The sequence below is a fragment of the Phoxinus phoxinus genome (genome assembly GCF_949152265.1).
Source record: "Phoxinus phoxinus genome assembly, chromosome: 2".
NCBI lineage: Eukaryota > Metazoa > Chordata > Actinopteri > Cypriniformes > Leuciscidae > Phoxinus > Phoxinus phoxinus.
In genome coordinates, this window is record NC_136877.1 from 3461906 (window position 1) to 3485132 (window position 23227).

The 23227-nt window shown below is 37.3% G+C and overlaps 1 protein-coding gene across 1 annotated transcript; it reads right to left on the minus strand.

Annotated features, from left to right (window-relative positions):
- Positions 1 to 252: 252 nt before the first annotated feature.
- Positions 253 to 22938, minus strand: csnk2a2a (casein kinase 2, alpha prime polypeptide a). Its single transcript, XM_079598317.1, has 12 exons — positions 22019 to 22938; positions 20552 to 20663; positions 18293 to 18394; positions 14683 to 14733; positions 12159 to 12218; positions 11994 to 12077; positions 11777 to 11887; positions 9011 to 9112; positions 8824 to 8924; positions 7203 to 7351; positions 4347 to 4434; positions 253 to 3196 (listed from the first exon to the last, which is right to left on the minus strand). The coding sequence occupies exons 1-11, from the start codon at positions 22117 to 22119 to the stop codon at positions 4361 to 4363; spliced, it is 1047 nt and encodes a 348-aa protein (XP_079454443.1). The 5' UTR covers positions 22120 to 22938; the 3' UTR covers positions 253 to 3196; positions 4347 to 4360.
- Positions 22939 to 23227: the final 289 nt, after the last annotated feature.

Below are 23227 nucleotides of genomic sequence, written 5' to 3' on the forward strand. Positions count from 1 at the left end.
CGCAGCGCCTGAAAATAGTCCCCAGCTCGGTGACTTCCAACGTGACCGGCACTAAGTGTGTAATATCATTGCGCTGCTGTACGGCAGTTCCTTGATTATTACACAGGAATGAGAGTATAGTTCCTAGTCATATTGGCCTAGAAAATCACAACTTTTCATTTTCTGTCGGTGACCGGGAGATCGGCTGAATGGATTCGAAAACGGTAAAACTGTGAAACTCTAGGGGAGCTGGAAAATGAGCCTATTTCCAAAAAAAAAAGAAAAAGTGGAGTGTTCCTTTAATTATAAATAAAAAATTTAATTATATAAATTAATTTTTAATCAGGTTGAGTGAATGATTCAATGACTCACTCACTTGTTTCATTACTGGATGATTCAGTGTTTTTGAACGAATCTCTTGAATGAACGATTCAATGCCAAACGCATTTTTTAAGCAGCGTGTTCGCCACCTACTGGCGTAATGATGTAATGATACAATCTTTATTCGAAGCGTCAGGTTACTGATTTTGATCGCTACCATCGGCATCAGTGTTTATATCCGACCTATAAACATTTATGTGTGATCATTTGAATTATTGTAAAACAGAAATAATGATACTGTGTGGTTGAAAAAGACTTTAATCGAGATAAATCGTGCAGCTCTACTGTGCACAGTATGCTAATTTTCTGAATGCATGGAACACTGTACATGAAGGATGTATACATTATGCTAAAACGTGCAGTATAGTCAGTACTGTAGTGGGCTTGACCCGGTTTTCAGTTCTTTCTTGATTCATTAGTCGATCAGACTGAACAAAATAGGATAATGCGACTGCAAAAAGTCCGAATTATTTCAACGTAATGTTATGTGCCGATTTAAACGTACAATGTAGAGATCATCGAACGCAACATCTATGGCATTGCATCCTTTAATATACTACATGTGTGCAGAACACTAGTACTCCTCTCCGAACGCCGCCATACTCGTGAGAAGCTGAAAGATGGTCATGTAGCATTTTAATGTCACTCGTAATGTAATGGGCACATTCTGTCATGCTAGCTAATATTTATATTACACACAAGAACTATATCAGCACTTAATCAAATAATCCACCCCGACAGTATTTATATAGGAATTCACACGTGAACCTGTGAGGTTCTTCTACTAGTGAATCCTTTTTTTAGTTTCTCTTATTATTTATGTATTTATTATTTGCGGACGTCTTGTATTCACATAAGCACTGAATGTCTGTGGTATTAGCTTTATACGCAGTAGCAAAGGCTCTTTTTTTTCAACTTAGTAGGCCTTTAGACCTTATGCGCCAGAGAAACAAGATTTTTTTCTGTTTTTGTGGAAATATTTCTATGGCATCGCTGTTGAAGAGTAATTAGCTGGTGAAGTGGATTGACTTATTGTAGAGTTCAGGAACGTTATCATGGGTATTGTAATGTTTGAAGCAGATGTCACGAATGTCAGTAAACCGGGAAGATTTTAAAAACGAGCCGTTCATTCATAAATTTGTAAGATCTTACCTTCATGCTGTCGAATTACAAACTGAAAAAGGGGCGGAGCTTCATAAAAAAGAATGGCCTCTGTCACTTTTTTATTTCTAATCAGGGCTTATGAAGCGCTACTATTGTATCCACAGATAATCCGTGTTCTTCTGAGAGCACCTGGTGGTCTTCATTACCCGTGCTAATGTGACGCGACCCCTTCGTAGGTGACCTCAGCCTTTCGTACCCGTGTAAAGCAGTCCAGCTTCCTCACTGTGCATGTTCAGATTGCGATGGACTCAGGAAGAATAATGGGAGGTCATGTGGATGTGCCTTATTTGGGTTCAAAACTTGTGTCGTGTCATGTTATATGCTTGAAACTACATATCCATTTGTATTTATTATCATTGTCAGTACTGCACGAATATTGCACATTTCACAATAAGTTGTTGTTATCTTATTAAAATTATACACTGAAGAAACTAGAATCATTGTCTGAGTGCTGAATTTTAGGGACAACATATTACATTTTCACTATATTAAAGATATGCCCTTTACAAAGTCTTGATTTTGATTTTGGACTCTACTGGAATAGGTATTCATGCTTGAATGTTCAAAAAAACATTAAGTCGCAAATTTGTCATTCAACCGCGTTGGTTAATGATGTCAAGCGGGTGGTGAAGTCCCCCTGTAGCTCATTTTATCTCTCAAATCTCATCTTTGATCACCAAAATTGCATATTTAAAGGATTTTTGCTTTGAATTTTATTTTATTCATGCCTTAAAATAGCTTGAATGTAACTCGACACCCTTGCCTTTAGTGCAAATGATAGTTGGCTAACGATGCTTTCGGGAAACGCACCCCTGTTTAGTTTCTCTATAAAGCTCCTCCTTCTGAAAAGCACACTGTGCTCTGATTGGTCGGCTGGATCAGTGTGTTGTGATTGGTCAAGCACTTGAGTGTGTTTTGGAATTGCCCCGCCCCTTACCATAACCGCCAGTTTCAACACTACTAACTAACTCAACCAGGCCCCGCCCCTTTATTCTGCATATAAAATATTTAAATGAGGAATATTGTGACGTGTTTGTTTCCTGAGGAAAACTCAAGATTTTCAGAAACCGTGACACTCATATCGAGAATAACTGCCTTTCACGTAATCATTCACAGCTGATGATCACAAAGTTATGATGGTGAGAGGTTAAAAAACAAACAGGTCAGACTGATTAAAAACAGTTTCATTTAATATATCTTATTTTCAATAAATTGCAGTAAAGCCTCCATACCCGATAATACTATAGTTTATAATCTGAGCTCATATCAGCAGGGCAAGTCATTGAACAACACAATCTTCCAGAACATAATGCAACCGGGATCGGGAGCCTCCATCAATCATCTACAGCCTGAGAATCATGGGAAAGAGCAGGCATTCTTTCCCTCGCATTATATTATAGCTTAATTCAGTGTTGATCCAAAAATGAAATGGAGATGTCCGACTCAAATGGGGGGGAGATAGAGAAAAAAAACAAAAAACACCAGTTTGGTACCTAGATAAGGATGGCAAGCAGCACTAATACAAAGTGAATGTAGGAGAAGGACTACAGCCCATTGTGTTCATTCTGTACAAGTCTTGTGTTGCTTAATAACTTCTTGCTCCAGTAAACTGAAGATTCACACCTGAAAGGCAGCATGTCTCTGCACGACATGTTGAGGTAAAAAGGTTTTCCTAGAAGAAAGATTCTAAATTAATGAATGATATCAGTAAAACAAAAAAAAAAACATTTTTAGATAAGTCACAAACACAGTGTACTGGATGAAGGGGTGTGCGATATTTATGGTGTACGATAATCTCGTGTTGTTTTAACGATGAGCGATCTGACATTATCGACACTTTACAGAAACACACCTGCGTTCACTGCATGATTATACATCTATAAAAATGCATTTATAATACCTTCAAAATTCAAGATAACGGGGCAAAAATACCTCCATTTCTTTTAGATTTATATAATTTAATAGTTAATATCACCAAATATCAGCATGATTACAAATGTGATATTGGATTTCAATAACCAATAATTTAATATTAAGCGACTTACATTTTAGAAACGACAACATTGCTTGTTTTTTCACCATTTTGCCAATGAAATTAGTTCTAAACAAAACCACAGGACTGATGTGCGTCTCTGGGCAACACACGGCTGATTCATTACTGAATGAACGAATCGTTTGAATAATGACTCAATGACTCACTCATTCACAGTACAAAGCTTTGTTCCTGAACGAATCAGTGGCTTGAATGATTCAATGACTCACTCATTAAGACAGTACAAAGCTTCGTTCCTGAACGAATCAGTAGCTTGAATGAATCTCAATGACTCATTAAAACTGCCACCTACTGGCAGTTTTAATTTCACATTTAAACTACCGGTATATTTCATTTCAAAATATCAATATTCAACGTTGTTTAAAACATTCAAATGTTATTCATGCATGTATAACAGATATGCATATTAAATGAACTCATATTTCTCTGATCTGTATTAAACTGTGTATATTTGATTGGTAACGGCACTATAGTATCTTATTATTCTAATTTAATTTATTGATTAAATGTAAGAATTTGACACAAAAGATGATAAATCCATTTAATTACGTTATGAATGTAAAAATCTATTTAAACCTTTTGGAAAAGATGATTTTTGTCACTGACCACCACACAGAATGTCAGATTTCCACAGCACTCCTAAACCTGCCACGGTACCAACACAATAAACACACTCGAAATAACGTCATTAAGAAAATCTCAGAATATTTCGAGATATCATTTCGTCTCAATATCGCACACCCCTAACTGGATGATACATCATTCTTACCTGCTTTTAGCCCATCATGTTGTGGTCGAGCTGCTTATTGCCAGAGCGCCTTCTGAGTTTGACAGAGGCTGTCCCTTCAGCACAGGATCTATAGAAGAACGGAGACTAGAATTATGAAACTGGGGATATATGTGAGATATACAGCGGTTGGAGAATGAAACTGAAACACTGGGCAATATGGTGTTTGAGGTTTCATGCCTATATGTGATCCTGGACCACAAAACCAGTCACAATGGTCCATTTTTTTTTAAATTGAGATTTATTGATCACATAAAAGTTGAATAAATAAGCTTTCCATTGATGTATGGTTCGTTAGGATAGGACAATATTTGGTCGAGATATGAATATCTGGAATCTGAGGCGCCATTTTTTAAAAACAAAATCGCCTTTAAATTTGTCAATTTATGTTCGTGATTGTGCTGCATTCACTCACAAAAATATATCTTTTTATATATTTATTTACGGTGGGAAATTGACAAAATATCTTCATGGAACATGATCTTCACTTAAAGGAGAACTCCGGGCAATTTTTAAGTTCATCTTGATCGTTATACCTTTGTGAGTTCTGTCTATAGAAAAAAACGAACCGGATTGGTGTTTGCAACACGGAGCTGCTACCGCTAATGCCCAGAGCTCACTCAGCTAACGGCAGTTATGGGGGCATATTCATAAAGAGTGTTTCTGTGCCTCTAACAGACACAAAATGCAATTAAAATGTCTGTCCAACATGAACAGGGTCCTTACATGACAACAAGATGCGTTTAGCAACTTAGCCATTGTTTAAATTCACCTACATAGTGTTTTAGAGAGACGGCTAGCTGTAGTCTCGCGCTGAAGTCCCGTGTGCAAGTGGAGGAGCGTCGTGTGTGTGAAGAGTGATGATCGGAGCGTCGTGTGTGTGAAGAGTGATGATCGGAGCGTCGTGTGTGTGAAGAGTGATGATCGGAGCGTCGTGTGTGTGAAGAGTGATGATCGGAGTTGCTCACAAATGAAGAAGAAATGGTTCGTAACGTAACTATGGAGAATATAGAAGATTTTGAACAAATGGAAGAGGCTTTTGAGTTTGATGGTCGTCCTTATTTATTCGAACCCGAGTATACAGACGAAGAACTAGCCTCACACTCTTCAGTCAAAAGTACCTTTTTCCGGCTACAACGGGAGTTCCCACGGGACTTCAGCGCGAGACTACAGCTAGCCGGTAGAACAATCCGGTTCGTTTTTTTTTTTTTCTATAGACAGTACTCAAAGGTATAACGATCAAGATTAACTTAAAAATTGCCCGGAATTCTCCTTTCATATCCTAATGATTTTTGGCATAAAAGAAAAATGGATCATTTTGACCCATACAATGTATTGTTGGCTATTGCCACAAATATACCCGTGCGACTTATGACTGGTTTTGTGGTCCAGGGTCACATATATGTGCCAATCTTCAATTACTTTACATTCCATCAAAGCTGTACATAAAATATTGCAATCCACACAACAGAGTTCAAAAGAGGACAAATTGTTGGTGTATTAATGATGTTTTGGGCTGCAATATCATGGCACTCCCTATTTCGGTTGATAGTCGTGTCAATGCCAAGGATTCCTGAACCGTTCTGGAGAACCATGGGCACCCAACGGTTCAAGCACCGCACCCTGAAGATGCCAAGTGTCGTGTATCAGCGTGATACTGCACCCATACACAGCAAGACTTGTGACAGAATGGTTTGATGAACATGAAAGTGAAGTTGAACATCTCGCACGCCTGCACAGTCACCGGATCTGAGTGTTATTGAGCCGCTTTGGGGTATTTTGGTGAGCGAGTCAGAAAACGTTCCTCCCTCAGCATTACGTAATGACTTGGCTGCTGTTCTACGGCTCAAAATCCCTCTGGCCACTGTGAAGGACTTGTGTCTGTCAGTCCCGAGATGAATTGATGCTGTAAAAGGATCGCATGGTCCTGCGACTTATATATTAAACCTAATTCATACTGACTGAGATGATCCAAGAGAAAACATTACCGTCTACAGCCACGAGAGGGCGCTCTAGTTAGCGGAGTTGTTCAGAAGCGACACAGAGGAAGAACTCAATGGATTCAGTGATGAGGAATGAGATCGGGACCTTGCTTACCGGTAACTTGTTGGACTCGCTGGCTTATGTTAATCTATTCAGCCTCCCAGGTATATGTTCTATAACTTAGTAAACTTAATAAATTGCCTTTCCAGATTAAATGTCTGTTCTTGGATTTTGTGAAATCAATTTCTAAATGCATGCAACTTATAGTCCAGTGCGACTTATATATGTTTTTTTCCCTCTGCATGACGCATTTTTTGACTGATGCGATTTATAGTCCGGTAAATACGGTATACTGACCGGACAAAAAAAAAAAAAAGTAGCTATTTGGATTTAAATAATGCTTAAGTCTATGATTAGATCATCATTTTTATGTTTCTATCATGTTATATGTTTGTAACAGTTCTTCTAGCCCTAATTGATGGAGTGTGTAGCTTTTAATTTCTTAAACATCCATGTATGAAGAACATCATGGCCATATTCTACAGGATGACAATGTCAAGACTCATCAGGCTCAGACTGTGTAAGAATGGTTGTGAGGAGCATGAAGATCATGAAGAGTCATTTTTACACATGAATCGGCTCCTTAAACTCATTGAAAGTCTTTGGGATGTTCTGGAGGAGACTTTACAGAGTGCTGGACTCTTGCTTTGCCAATACAAGATCGATTCTTGACCAAACAATTATGCACCTCTTGCTGGAAACATCACAGCATTTATTTCCATCAAGAGGTGCATCTATATCTATATATACAGTACACATTAACTTAATAAATCATAGTGAAGAAAGTTGGCTCACAAAAGTAGGGGTGCTCCATGGCTTCTTGGGCAGTCAGTCTCTGTTGATGATCGTAACGCAGGAGTTTATCCAGCAAGTCCAGAGCTTCTGGACTCACCAAGTGCTGATTCTCTGGCTGAACAAAGTTCTCCCAGCGCTTGCGTGTCTGCCTGAAGATGAGGCGATTACAAAATTAAGCAATTAAAAGTCAATATAGAAAATATATAGCTGTGTGTATATCAATCTGCCATTGGGGATGACATCTGAAAATATTCAGCCGAATAAATGCATGGATGGCCGAAATCACTGACGCTTCGACAGTGTAAGGGTCAAACCTAGCACACAACATGGATAAGCTACAACTTATAACCATGTCAGGTCTCTGGACACCAGGGGGCAGTTTCACATTTATAATCGATCTTCATTTTGATGAACCAAGATCTTTTAGTCAATGCTGTTTTCTATGGAAGCTTTTTTCACCCACAGAATAAAACATTTTAAAAGATAATTGCGACTTTTTATTAACTTTATAATCACACAATTCTGACTTTATAACTCCCAATTGCGTTATAAAGTCAGAATTGTGAGATATAAACAGTCATTTTTCCTTAGAATAAGAGATAGAAATTCTCAATTTATATTGCGAAAAATAAATTCACAATTCTGACTTCATAACTCCCAATCGCGTGTTATAAAGTCAGAATTGCGTGATATAAACATGCAATTCTGAGAAAAAAATTCAGAATTGCGAGTTTTTTTTCTTGCAATTGCAAGTTTATATCCCACAATTCTGACTAACACGCAAATGCGACTTTATATCATGCAATTCTGACTTTATAACTCCCAATTGCGTTATAAAGTCAGAATTGTGAGATATAAACAGTAATTTTTCCTTAGAATTGGACTTTATAACTTGCAATTGAGTTTACCCCACAATTGTGAGAAAAGATGTCAGAATTGCGTGATATAAAGTTAATAAAAAGTCGCGATGATCTTTTAAAATCACGCAATTCTGACATATTGTCTCACAATTGTGGGATATAAACTCATTTGCAAGTTATAAAGTCCAATTCGAAGGAAAAATTACAGTTTATATCTCACAATTCTGACTTTATAACACAATTGGGAGTAATAAAGTCAGAATTGCATGATATAAAGTCGCATTTGCGTGTATAGTCAGAATTGTGAGATATAAACTTGCAATTGCGAGAAAAAAACCTCACAATTCTGACTTTATAACACGCTATTGGGAGTTATAAAGTCAGAATTGTGAATTTATTTTTCGCAATATAAATTGAGAATTTAAATCTCGCAATTCTGAGATAAAAAGCCTTTTATAAAAATTTTTTTTTTTTATTCGCAATTGCCTTTATTTTTTATTCTATAGCGGAAACAAGCTTCCATAGTTTTCAGCTAATGCATGAACAAAACTTCATAAAACATTATGTGTAGCTCACTTAATCAAAATCTAGATTGGAGCTTTTGTGTGTAAACAGATTTTTTTCTAATGCACGCATTAGATTCCTGATCTTAACAGCTAAATGAGTGGTCGTCACAGAAATCTAAATTTCTATATGTGCATCACTAACTCATACGAAGATCCTCAAAATGTGGCCAATCTCTAGATAACTAACAGACTCACTGTCCAAGCAGATCTTTGAAGCGCGTGTCCAGCTCGATGTGATACTTGTTCAGGTAGCTGAACAGCTCTTCTGTTCCCAGAACCTTGGCAATTCTGACCAACTGCAGCAAAGATTATTCTGTTAGCATATTATACATTTTAAGACTACATACTGCAATAGTATTCATAGAAGAATGACAAGTCATACCTGGTCATAGTTGTCTTGACCATGGAAAAATGGCTCTTTCTGGAAGATCATACTGGCTAACATACAGCCCAAGCTCCACATGTCCAGACTGTAGTCATACATCTGCAAATCATTTTGGAGATTTAACTGCAATGTCTGATGGTAATGTGGGAATATATTGCGTGTTGCACTTTCTCCCATGCACAGTATGAGTGAGTATAATATGTGTGCATCATCTTTATAATTCTTAAAGTCCCCCTGTGGTGAAAATCAGGTTTTTAATGTTGTTTATATGTCTATATGGTGTTTTTAATCTGCTTTAAGACAAACCATGTGGAAATTCATAAGTGGACAGCATTGCTGAGTATTTTCTGCTTAAAACTGCAGTGAACCAAAGACAGTCTCAAAAACACGGTTTGAAATCGCTGGTGTTTCTGACGTCACACACTACCTTGTAACCAATCAGATCAACGTGTGATCGTCAACCAGTGGATCTCTGAGCTGAGTGAGTGAGTGGAGGCAGGGCTCATTTGCATATTCATAGAACCGCGAATACTAAATGAGGCAAGGGTGTAGAGTCACATTCAAGCTGTTTTAAAAGGAACACGCCGACTTTTTGGGACTTTAGCTAATTCACTGTATCCCCCAGAGTTAGATAAGTCCATACATGCCCTTTTCATCTCCATGCGTGCCGTAACTCTGGCGCACGCACCGCTAGCCTAGCTTAGCACAAAGACTGGATGTAAACGGCATTTTCCTATTTACATGTTGTGATTTGTAGTCACAGAGTGTACAAATAACAAGGTCACATGAGACACAGCCATCTTCTAACCGTATACTGGGAACTATATTCTCAGAAGGCGAAGCACTGCTACTTCTGCGGAGTGATTTGCTGCAGCGCCTGAGAAGCCCAGTGTTGAGGAGCAGAGAGTTCGCTCAGAGTGTTGCGCTAGTTATTTTGTCACTTAAGCCCCTTTCACACAGAGATTCCGGAACATACACCGATAATGTGACCCGGGATTTGTCCCGGGATCGTTTGATTTTGGTTCATTCACACTGCCAGTGATTTTCCGGGATCTGTGAGTGCGTTCACACACATCCCGGTAAGATCCCGTAAAGACACGTGACGTCAGGATGAGACGTGTAACGTACGCGTCGAAAACATGCACACTAGCGCATCGCGTGCCGTTCCACAGAGCTGGCGAGCGCTCTCAGCTTCAGCGCGGATAGAAGGCAGACATTTTTTCGTTCTTTCTTTGTTGATGACGAACACAAACTTTCTTCTAAGAGCAACAGAGTCACGCGATGGCATGTGCATCATCACTATGACACACCCCTTACGGCATTGATCCTGGCTTTTGTTCACACAGGGCGCGCTCCAGGACTGATACCGGCAATGTTACTAGGTCCCCATCCCGGCATCAATCCCGGGACGTGTTTGCGTTCACACAGAAGGCACTCTGGCAATTCAATTTCGCGGCAATTTCCCAGGATCAACGCACTGTGTGAAAAGGGCTTTACTGGGAGCCGTATGCTAGCTGGAGCCGTTTACCTCCAGTCTTTGTGCTAAGCTAGGCTAGCGGTGGGTGCGTCAGGCAGAGTTAAGGCACGCACGGAGATGAGAAGAGTATTTATGGACTTGTCTAACTCTGGGGGATACGGTGAATAAGCTAAAGCCCCAAAAAGTCGGCGTGTTCCTTTCAAGGCATGACGTCTAAATATGTAATTTTGGTGATCAAAGATGAGTTTTAAGGGATATAATTATTGACTACAGGGGGACTTTAAAGGATAATTCCGGTATTTAACACCTTGAGTCTATATTGTAGTTTGTTTTGGATGAACAAGAGTGGTGGACAACATTTTTTTGACAATGGTTCCTCTCTCGAGTTTTTGACTATAAAAGAATTGGCCATGGACCCATTTAACATTGGAGTCAATGGTCATGTCCGAAAATGTCATTAAAACAGCCAATAATGTTCGTTTACAAAATTGTTAAACTCACCGAGTGGTTAGTGGTGTTTGTTGATGATTATAAACAATATATCGTCGCAATATATGATTCCAATCCGTTTATTTTGCTATAGTGGAACTATTTTTTCAGAACCGTGTAACTTCCGCTCAATATTTGAATCTGAAGCGTTAGCACACTCCCGACCACTTGATGGCGATAACCGATGTTTATGTCTCGCGGGACACTCACGGTCACAGTCGAGTTCAACTTCATATTGCACTGGTCAGTGGTCACGTCTTTCAATATTTTCAAGGTTTTGTTTGTTTATTTCGCTTACTCTCCCGGAGCACAGTTGCTCTGCTCGCTAGCCTTATGAGAAACGGAAGCGAGCAAAAAGACTACATCGACCAAATGTAAACAGCCCCCTTTCCATTTCCGTTAGCGCATTAATATTAACGAGCACTCAGTCCTTCAACAGAATTCAATGGGATTTTACAAAATGACGAATAAAACACGACAGAAAATGTATTTCGCAACACTTTTTGTTTCTGGAACATCAACTAACATCACTAATCACTCGGTGAGTTGCACAGTTTTGAAAACTAATGTTAAAGGTTGCTTTAATGACATTTTCGGACATGCCCATTGACTCCAATGTTAAATGGGTCCATGGCCAATTCTTTTATAGTCAAAAACTCGAGAGAGGAACCATTGTCAAAAAAATGTTGTCCACCACTCTTGTTCATCCAAAACAAACTACAATATAGACTCAAGGTGTTAAATACCAGAATTATCCTTTAAGTCTTTGATATAACATAGCGAAACACACAACATACCTGATAGTCAACCAGCAGCTCTGGTCCCTTATATGATCTTGAGGCGACCCTAACATTGTAATCCTGTGCAGGGTGGTAGAACTCAGCAAGACCCCAATCTATGAGCCGCAACTACACCACGTACAAATAAAAAGACACAAACAATCTTACATCAGGTCACCAACACTGATCAACACATTCAAAAACAAATCCATAACGCTGGTATGTGGTATCTCACCTTTCTCATTTGGTGGTCTATCATGACATTGTGAGGTTTGACATCCCGATGCATGATGCCCATGCTATGAGAGTAGTCCAGTGCCTGCAAAGAGACAAAGCACACGCTTAACACACTCTCCTGTTGAAAACGCATGAAAGCGTCATTTTATTTCAGCATGCTCACCTTGAGAAGTTCATACAAGTAAAACCGGATATCAAAGTCTGTTAGTCTCTGATAGAGATCCTAAAAAAAAAATCAGTACAACATGATTAAACGGACGAGCAACTGTTTGGATAAATGTATGGACGGAAAACTAATCATTGTTACATAGCTCAACACAGTTAGTCTTATTATTGGAATCTCTTGTTTTATTGGTTTACCACGCGTAACATGTCTGTACACAAAAACACCATTTTGTCGCTAACAGGATAATCAGAAAGAGCGTTATTTGTAGTAACAGTAATACAGCATTTTATTCAACATACAATGTTTTCAAATTAGTAGTATGCCATTGAGCAACACAAGTCATCCAGCTTTTATTAATATGATATTCTAATATCAATCTAGCTTACTGCGATGTTCAACAACATCGCTGCCTCATAGCAGCCACTGAACGCAAAATTAACATAACTTTCAACACACTCAAAAGTATTTTTAGTATGATTGTTTTGACCAAGTAAAACAGCGCTGCGCTTCCCCACACTTTTAAATCGTCATTTATTTTAATTAAATGATTGTATATGTAATAAAATGAAGACTAAAAAGTCTGACACAAAGTCTGTTGGCCTGAACTTTTGTTTTCTAAATTAGTTTAGGCTTGGCATTTATAATAAATATTGTTTATATCCTCAATTAAACTAAAACAAATGTAAAATACAATATATTTATTTTTATAAATAATAAACTTATCTAATTACAAACTTAAACTAATAATCAAAATTAATATTTTATTTGTTTAAAGGGGTCATGACATGAGAAACCAAATTCGCCTTGATCTTTTAGTATATAAGAGGTCTTTGTACCATTAAAACGTCCTGCAAATTTCATAGCTTAATACTTCCTCCCCATTATAAACGAATCATTTATTTAATCAAGCTCTAAATACAGCTCGTTCTGGATCCATGGTAAGAAGTGACGTCACGGTACGAAGTGACGTACCAGCGTTTGCATATAGACCGCCTCCAGCACAAGACAACTACGCTTTAAGCGCAAGACAACTACGCTCATTTCGTATCGTTGTCGCGCCCGCGCACCTCACAAGCGTTCAGTCGACGGACAGCGAGTGGGTCTGTGTACAGGGAAATTACGATGCCACGCAGATGTGCTGTTCCTGGCTGTGGACAAACAACATCTTTGAATACGCCGCGAAAGATCCAGTCGTCAGGGAAAAATGGATGCACTTTATTTTTTGCGGACGTCTCAGTCACGGCAGTGTTAGTTTAAGCGTTTGTTCTATACATTTGAAGGATGACTGTTTTGAGCTTTGCCAGAAAACTGTTGCTCAAAGATAAGTCCGTGCCGACTGTTCTGGGCTCAACATCGACGACGCAAACTGTAAGTAATGTATTTAAAACTTTAAACTACTTTTTAAATACGCTGAAAGATACAGTCGTCAGGGAAAAATGGATGCACTTTATTTTTTGCGGACGTCCCAGTCTTGGCTGTGTTCTATACATTTGAAGGATGACTGTTTTGAGGAAAAAATCCCAATATGATGCTTGGCTTTGCCAGAAAACTGTTGCTCAAAGATAAGTCCGTGCCGACTATTCTGGGCTCAATAACGACGACGCAAACTTACTTTTTACCATGGCTAATATAAACACATTTGTATAAGAGAATCTTGAAAATATGTCGCCTTTCTAGTAGGCCTACATGTGATAGAAAATTAAAAATGTTGCCTTTATCAATGCTGCATCTTCAAATATGGCCTGTCTGTGCATGCATTTTTGTCCGTGGTACACCCTATCATTTCATTGGAATTAGTTAAATAATGTTAAACTGTTAGCAAATTAAGCTATAGGATAATTATGCAACAATAATCCGTTTTCAAGTGTCTCGGGTTAATTTTTTTTTATTAATTCAAAATAGTTTCAATTTCCATGTGGACACGGGCTGATCCAGTCTTCGTTGTTGTGGTGATGGTTCATTTTCCTCTGATTCCGGCTCAAACATAATAAGGTTTTATCATTGCAAGAGCCATCGCTTCGCATGCATCACCCGCTATTAAACAGTTGCGCCGAATCCGCAAACGTTCTGGCTGGGGGCGTTAATAATTGATGCATAGGCACTGACGTTAGCCAATCATAACAGTGGGCGTTAACACTGAACTCTTAAAGGGGAAACACCCCCAAAACAGACTGTTTGAATCAGAGGATGAGAAACAGGGTGGGAAAAGGTCATAAATCACTACATTTTAAAAGTTTTTTGTAAAAAAAACTATAGTAATACTATAATTGCACCTAAGGGAACATAATAATAAAATAAAAAAAACCATGTCATGACCCCTTTAAACCGTATGTCATGTGACCTTTAACTGACATCAGAGAACAGTGAATGTGTTGTTAACTTCTTGCAATATTCACTTAAAAGTCTCAGGGAGAACATCAAGCAACTATATTAGGTCACAGTGGCTCGGCTGAACCATTGTTTTGTTGTTGAAAATCCTCAGTTTATCAGGTTTGATAGTTTTAGTAGTTGAGAGTGGTACCTTGAAATCCGTGTTATTGATGTACTCAAACACAAGAGCTGGCGTTCTAGACTGTGGAAAACCAAAACAGAAAGAAAAAAGAAAGGGGGAAAAAAACAAACAGGATTAAAAAAATGATAACCAATGCAAATTTAAGCTGGATACACTCAAAAATAGCCTGTTGGTTTGCTTGATTAAAGGGCACCTATTATGGAATTTTGAAATTTACCTTTCATGTAGTGTGTAACATAGATCTAAGTGAACAAAAACATCCTGCAAAGTTTGAAATATGAAAGTGCACCGTATATAAAGTTATTGTCTTTCAAAAGTGAGAGTCGACTCTGAGTCATTTTTATGAATCGTTAGAAGACCGAAGCTTTTCCTTTGACTAGTTGACGTCAACTTGTAAAGTTATTTGAATACGATACGCCCACTTATTGCGCTCCAAGGCCAGGGAAAATATCATGGCGACGAGACGCTGTGTTCTGAAGTGCAACTCAAAAGACAACTTTTTTCATCTGCCCAAGGAGGAGCATTTGAAGACTAAGTGGCTACAATTCACTATACCACAGAAGTATAGTCCGAGCCTTGAGCTTTGTTCGCGTCATTTTGAAGACGATTGCTTTTTTAAATGCAATCAAACTTGGATTCGCTGATATTGAAGGAAGGTTCAGTTCCAAGTGTATTTGCATCAGCTTCCTCCTCCGTATCACAACCTGTAAGTGTTATTAATAATTTTTGCTTTTATATTTTATGTAGCATGCTTAATCATTATTTTGTTTGTTGTGTAAGCACCGTTTAGCTTCTAGGTCTTCAATGGCAAGTGTATTGAGATATGTGAAGTGTTTGTCGTTGTTTTCGGAGTTGTCTAAAGAATAGAATAATATCTCGTAGTAACGTAACTGCATTTTTTTTTTGTAAAAACGTTATGTTTATGCATCGGGCTAACGCAAACAAAGACTGATTGTGCTTTTACAATATGAATTCTGGGCTAACGTTATGCTCGCTAACATAACATTAAATTATTTATCTTATTTTTCGTTTTTTACTACAAACTATAAAGCAGTGGACTATAATCATTATTATAATACAATTTAATTGATAAAAGCATCATTGTACTCCGTTTTAAAAATAAGTATTATCTCTGTAAACACTGCTGGGTCATCTGACCAATCAACGCAGATTAGCGTCGCGCAAAGGAGGGGTTTGAAAAACGAGTCGTTGAACGATTCATTTGGGAGTCGGTGAGCAAATCAGGTAAAAATAAATGCATATTATACGAAAACAAAAGTGTTTTTTGTCATTGCATGCATGTAAAACTGTTGTTGGGGACTCCCTAAACAACATTAGGAACATTTTAAATGTCATAATAGGTGCCCTTTAAGCATATTGACATGAATCAACCCTAATGTTAGAAGTGGACTGTCGATTCTGGAATTAATTTAAATATCATACAACAGTTGTGTCCCAAAGGACACACTGTACATTATGCACTATGTACCTCTGAGTTTATTTTATCATTCAACACTGTACACCCTCTGATACACAAGTGTTCAACATTACACAATTTGTTTTTCTCAGTTAAATAAGTGCATCATCTACATATTCTTTTGGGAATTTTCAACGTTAACACACGATTCACACTTTATACTACACATTTACATGATAGTATAGAGCAAAAATAACACTCCTAATGTGTTAAATAGAGCGGAGGATACTTAACTCTTACTGATAGATAAAAGCTTTAAAATTTGCCTAAATATATTTAACCCTCTGGTGCTGTTCATTGTATGTTTTGGTTTTGTAGAATTTTTTTACTTCATCGGAAAGGTACAAAACTTTTCGCCACTTGCTCTGTGAAAACCAAAAAAAAAAAATCATGGACATGATTTGAAAAGGTTAAATGGTCCTGAAAAAAACAGCCACACTTGTATTGTTCGCGGTCGGCCGCATTGGAAATTAATGAAGACAAATTTTGTCTAGTGGAAACGTTTGGTACTGCGCACAAAATTCTTCTTAAAGCTCATTTGCTCAGATAACCTCAAATTTGGACTCGTTTAGATTTATGGCTTTGATTTTCTCACAGTTTTAGAGAAAAACATGTTTTGATATTTGAAAATATTCATTTTGTGCATTTTTCAAAATTATAACCTTAAAGATCTATAACTTTAGTTTAGTTTCACTTTTTTAACTTTAAAAAAAAAATCTGCCTAAGTGAGACCAAACTTCAGCCTGTGCTCCAAAGCATTCATGATTTACGACAGTTTAAGTTGCTCAAAAAGTGGTTAACGGGTCATAAATTTATCATACATTTTCCGTAAATATAATTTGTACCATAAAATCCCTAAAAAATACAAAATGTTAAAAGAGTAACTGTCGCCAAAATGCAACCTAGGGTCCTTTTGTTAATCTACCGAGGCAAACTTTCGTGTAAAAGCATAATTAGAATGGAAAGGAAACACCACTTTTAAGATTGACCGTATTTTCGTTTTCTAATCAAAATTTGAATGACAGTGCTAGGGTCACTTCTATGATAGCATCAAAATCGCTATTTTTAAAACACTAAGAAGTCTCAACACAACATGAAACTGTGCTCGAAGTATCACCAGGGGCTCTACACATGAACTCCAGCATTGACTACCGTATTATCCGGACAATTTTTTTCATAGTTTGGCTGGTCCTGCGACTTATAGCCAGGTGCGACTTATATATCAAAACTAATTCATACTGACTGAGATGAACCAAGAGAAAACATTACCGTCTACAGCCGCGAGAGGGCGCTCTAGTTAGCGGAGTTGTTCAGAAGCGACACCGAGGAAGAACTCAATGTATTCAGTGTTGAGGAATGAGATCGGGAGCTTGGTGAACTTGCTTACCGGTAACTTGTTGGACTCGCTGGCTAATGTTAATTTAGCCTATTCAGCTATTTAGCCTATTCTGCTATTGTGGAGCTGAATAACTGTTAATGTGTTACGCTAACACACCGGACACCTATTCAGCTGTTGTTCTGTGTGCTGTTGTGGAGCTGAATAACTTGCCTTTCCAGATTAAATGTCTGTTCTTGGTCTTGGATTTTGTGAAATACATTTCTAAATAAATGCGACTTATAGTCCAGTGCGACTTATAGTCTGGAAAATACGGTACATTGTTTGTGTACACAGAGTTTACTAAAAAGAAAGGTTCTGAACAACTCACTGTAGCCGTGTCAGCCGGTATTTTGTCAGTCAAAAGTAGTCGATTAACGAAAATACGGTCAAACTTAAAAGTGGCGTTTCCATTCTAATTATGCTTTTAAACGAAAGTTTGCCTCGGGTAGATTAACAAAAAAGAGCCTAGGTTGGATTTTGGCGATAGTTACCCTTTAAATAAAAAACATTATCGCACTAAAATATAGTACATTACTTTAATTGAAATCGACCGCCACACGGGCAACAACAGAGGGTTAATAAAACGCTGTGCGAATCGTGTCACAAAATTTGATTGTATCAAAATTTCTAGACACAGTTTCTGTGTGGGCCTGCTGATAATATTGTATATATACACATTGACATTTATTAAAATGATACAAAAACAGTTGAGAGTAATTTAGCAAAAACAAAACAGTTGCATATACTGAAAGAGCCACATTTACCACAGGGTCCTTCACTGTGTCTACAAGACGGATGATGTTGGTTCCTCCTCGTAAGTTCTCCAGAATTTTGATCTCACGTTTAATCTTCTTCTTCTTAACAGGCTGCAAAGGTAAAAAATACAAATTTAAGGGTTAGCACACACAAAAATGAAAATTCTCAGCCCACCAAAAATGTTGCTTATCTATGAAACAAATGGAGATATTTTTTATAATTCTCTCATCATTTTTGTCCATCCACTGAAATTCTATGTATTCAACATTTTCAATCTAATCAAAAGCCAATCCGTTTCTTAACCGCTCCATCCCGTGCTGATCCGGCTGGTTTCATTTCCCACTGTGGGGCTGATCGATTTATATGACGAATAGACTTATTCGGGGTGGGTTTGAAATGCCCTTTACACAAGATGTAAAATAAGTCTATGATGTCCCCAGAGTGTGTGTGTAAAGTTTTAGCTCAAAATACCCCACAGAAAGTTTTATATCCACCTTATTCCTGACGATCTCACTGCATTTTGAATTAAAAAAGGCTGAAACTAATTTCAAATCATAAGTTTGCCCAACAAATAAAGCTGATCCGTTAGTTTGACGGGATGAGCTGTCCATTTCCCTTCATGGTTTATTTTCAGACATCATGAGAATAACACACACTTGGTATATTAACGTGACATGTTATAACAAGAATATCTATGGCAAGAGCTCTTTTCAGTCTCTGCTTTCTTTTCCTCGTGATCTTTTTATTTTTTCCCTTTGCAATCCGCTGTAAAAGTATGAAAAAGGACAACATATACTGCGCATTTATGGTCTGTTCTCCCGAATTTAATTTACGATATATTCCATTAATAATTCACTGGGAAGCATGAATAATCTCTCGTTATTCTCCTCAAATCCTCACGTCTCTTTCCAGGTTTGTTTTCACAGGTAAATGCAATTTATAATCTGTCAAAATGACGGAAATAATTTTGAAATATCACGTAACGCTGAAGTTAATGAACATTTTTGATTAAGACAACATGAGTTACATAATACAGATATATTACAGTGATATTTAACCACAGACTCGCGCTTTTGGGGTTATTTGATCCGTTGAAAGTACTTTGTTGATGCTTTTACACTTTTAAATTTCCTTTTAATGTTCGATGGTTGAACGGTGAGTAGATTAATGCCGTCTCATTGTGACACTTTCTTAACATATTGCGTCAGAGAGAGCCTTTTCACTGATTGTTTACAGCTTAACGGAAGTTACACCCATAATCCGCGCAAAGCATCATAGAACGCTCCATATTAAAGTTTTTTTTTTTTTGCAAAGCCAATCTAGCGCAGGCTCCATGACGAGCCAATAATCAGAGTTGTTCCCTGCACCGCGGAGCGCAGCTTAGTTTCTAGATGTAGAAACTAGAATGTTTTGCCGAACTGGACAAAAGCAAAGCGAACTGGGCAAGAGAGCGAGCAATAGTGCGCGAGAGAGAAGTGTCTGCGCGCGACTCCGCGCGAGCAATAGTGCGCGAGAAACTTTTCAAATAACAATGACAGAATTTTATTCACTGACATCAGGATCTCGCTTACATGGCTACCTACCAAATAAATCAATAATTTGACACAAAATATTGATTTAAAAAGGAGTTTATTGATTTAAAAACGATTGTATTGCTTCCGTTGAAGAACACCGTGTCCATGGCAACGCTCTGTTTTTCATGGCAACGGTGTGTTATACCAAAGTCCTTTTAGGATTATATAAATTGTCTCTGGTTATACTTAGCAGTGGTGTGTTATCAAGAAATAATACATTACACACATTTTAATACATTAGAATTAAACCAATTTATGGTTAAATAATAGGTAATACTAATTATAACAGAAGATAATATCTCTAGTCTATCCTAATATTAACTATAAATACAATGTATATAAAATACAATATAAAATAATAATAAATAATTTGTATTTATTCTTTAAGGAGATGCACTGAATTTTGGTGAATAAGAGGACCCATTTTATTTTGATGCACATATTTGTACATTAGCACAATATGGATGTGAAAGCAGTTATAATTATTAATTAGCCTATGTGACAATAAAATTAGTTTTGGTTCAAATCAACAAATAATCGTGATAATTAACCGTGATCTCAATATTGATCAAAATAATCGTGATTATCATTTTGGCCATAATCGTGCAGCCCTACTTTGCTTCTTCCTGACGTTCAGACCTTCGCATGACGAGAGAGTCGATATTATTCTACTTATAGTAGCAGTTCTCTTACCTTCAGTATTTTAACAACTACTCGGTCGTTGCTGTTGATGTTGATGGCCTCAAACACTTCACTGTATTTGCCTCTTCCGAGCTTCCGTACGAGCTGGTAGTCATCCTGATTGCTGAATCAGAGTAAGCAAGATATAAATACAACTGTGCAAAATGACTTACCAAAACATTTATCATTATGATTTTTAACATTACCAGTGTGTATCAGACATATTATCATAGGGAGGGTATGGCAAGCCATTTTACTTTTAATCATTCCCAGGATTAATATCAATAATTCAAATTTTCACTCGCTAAAAATGTTCATTCTTGACACCAGGAATGAAATTCTTACAAGTAATTGATATCAAGAATTAAATTTCAACTAGTAAAAAACTATAATTCTTTAAATCTGTAATTGTATTTTCACTAGTTCAATGTCACCATAAGCTGCCATTCAAATTCAATTGTTGCTATCAATAATTTATTTCATTCTTACCAGTTAAAATTCCAGTTTCACATATCAGAAATACAAGGTAAATTACATTTTTGATATAATTACTTTGTTAATAATAGTAAAAATATAAATTCCTGATATCAAGAACTCAATTTTCAGTTGAAATGTTCAATCTTTTGATATCTGTAAATGTATTTTTCTGATATCAATAATTAGGAGTAATTTGACTAGTGACAAATGAAATTACTTATTCAAAAATGAAACTTTTTCCTAGTAGCAATTCAATCGTTGATATAAAGAACAGACATGTTCACTAGTAACCATGTAATTATTGTTATTTCAAGATTTTAAGAAGAATTACATTTCTGAAATGTGAAATTTTAACTAGTAAGAAATCAAATCTTGATATCAACATTTGAATGGCAGCCTATGGTGACATTTAACTAGTGAAAATACAATTACAGATATCAATAATTATAGTTAGAAATGTAATTATTGATATCAAGAATACTGACTAAACACATTCAAGAACCACGTACTGCATTTACTATGGTAAACGAACATGGTAATCAATCAAGTACCATGCAATTACTATTAATGCATGGTACTTTTTCTAGGGATGCACCGATAACGGACAATCCTTTAGATTTGCTAACCGATATATTAGCAGATAAATCTAAATCCAAATTTTTATTTAATTTTAGAGAGCCTGATTACAAAAACAAAAGTCTAACCATTAAAAGCCATGTCTCAAGCACACAATTATAATGTCCATCATAGTTTTTATGTAACCGATATGACAGCACATGTTGCACTTTCCTCTATTTTACTTTTTTGAAGTGATTCCAATCATATTTAAAGCTATTCAAAACCATCATGGTGAACAGTGCGCATATCTGAAGTGTTTTAGCTTAATTATTTATCGGCCAAATTGTATCGGGCTGATAACGATTAACATAATATCGGCCGATACCGATATATCGTGCATCCCTAACTTTTTCCAAAATTGCATTCACACTATCATCTCTGTACCTCCAGCTAGGCACATGTGCTTCATAGTCCCAGTATTCCTTGCTCTTCACAGTGTTGGCATCAGCATACACCCGTGCTTTACTGCTCACCGGACCGGGCATGGCGGGCTTGGCCAGTCGATACGCCTTCTTCCCTCCACCTACAACTACGAGACTCTCCAAACGCCCGCAAGTCGACCGTCTCAGTCGTGAAACACTGCAGAAAGTATTGTGGTACCCGAAAACACCGTAGCAAGCCGCTTCAATGCGATCTCTCGCGAGCAATTGTGATTGACAGCTGCTCAGCGGCGGCGCGCATGACCTCGCGCTGACGCTCGCGCCACTAAAAGCCAAAGCAAAAAGCAGAGAGCGTCCGAAACGGTGCAGAAACCAGTTTGTTTTCTGATGGAGCGCCAGTTTATTTTAAAAAAACTAAAGTAATGATTTCATGACCAGCCTAATCAGATGTGTCCGTTTGTAACGTTAAATCAAATTAAAACCAATACCTGTCGAGCCCACCGAATGTAGCTATGCGGTTAAACGGAACATAAACAACGCGAAGCAGCCGAATTGATCGATTATCTCGGAGTGCGAACAGCGTTTGATCATCACTGTTTATTGTAATATTCATTACAGCGGTTCAGCAGCTTCACTTTTAAACCGTTTCCTCTGGATAACGGCGCTAAGCTAGCGATATCGATGGATGGCTTTAATTGGCCACTACCAATTCGAAACGCGCGTCTTCAGATTTCCGATTAATCTTTAAATTGAGAGTTTGAATTCCTCCCAGTGATCCAGCAATTACACCCAGTAAGTGATCGAGGGATCCGCTGACAGGTAGGCGGATATCAGCCCCAGGATAGCAACACTCCTGGCGAAATTTGCTATCGCTTCTTAGATGGAGTCACCGGAAATACGGTGTGGACTTCCGGTTCCTTTTTCAAAATAAAAGCCCCCGAATTGTAGCTTTGACGCTTTACATTAAACAACAGCAACTGAATGTTTAAAATGTGGAATTCTAAACTTTGCTATAACAATTATAGTTTAATTCTATCATTCGTTTTTATTGATTGTAAGTATTGCTGTCAAATTGATTAATCGCAATTAATCACATCCAACATAAGTTTATATATATATATATATATATATATATATATATATATATATATATATATATATGTATACATACACACACATATTTATATACATATTTTTATATATAGATATATAT

What these genes read in the sequence shown, in the direction of transcription:
- csnk2a2a (XM_079598317.1), bottom strand. Translation starts at nt 22,119, where the DNA reads ATGCCCGGTCCGGTGAGCAGTAAAGCACGGGTGTATGCTGATGCCAAC. An exon ending in TAGACCACCAAATGAGAAAG is followed by an intron (nt 11,888 to 11,993) that starts GTGAGATACCAC and finishes TACGTGGTGTAG; the next exon opens with TTGCGGCTCATAGATTGGGG. An exon ending in GTCAAGACAACTATGACCAG is followed by an intron (nt 8,925 to 9,010) that starts GTATGACTTGTC and finishes TCTTTGCTGCAG; the next exon opens with TTGGTCAGAATTGCCAAGGT.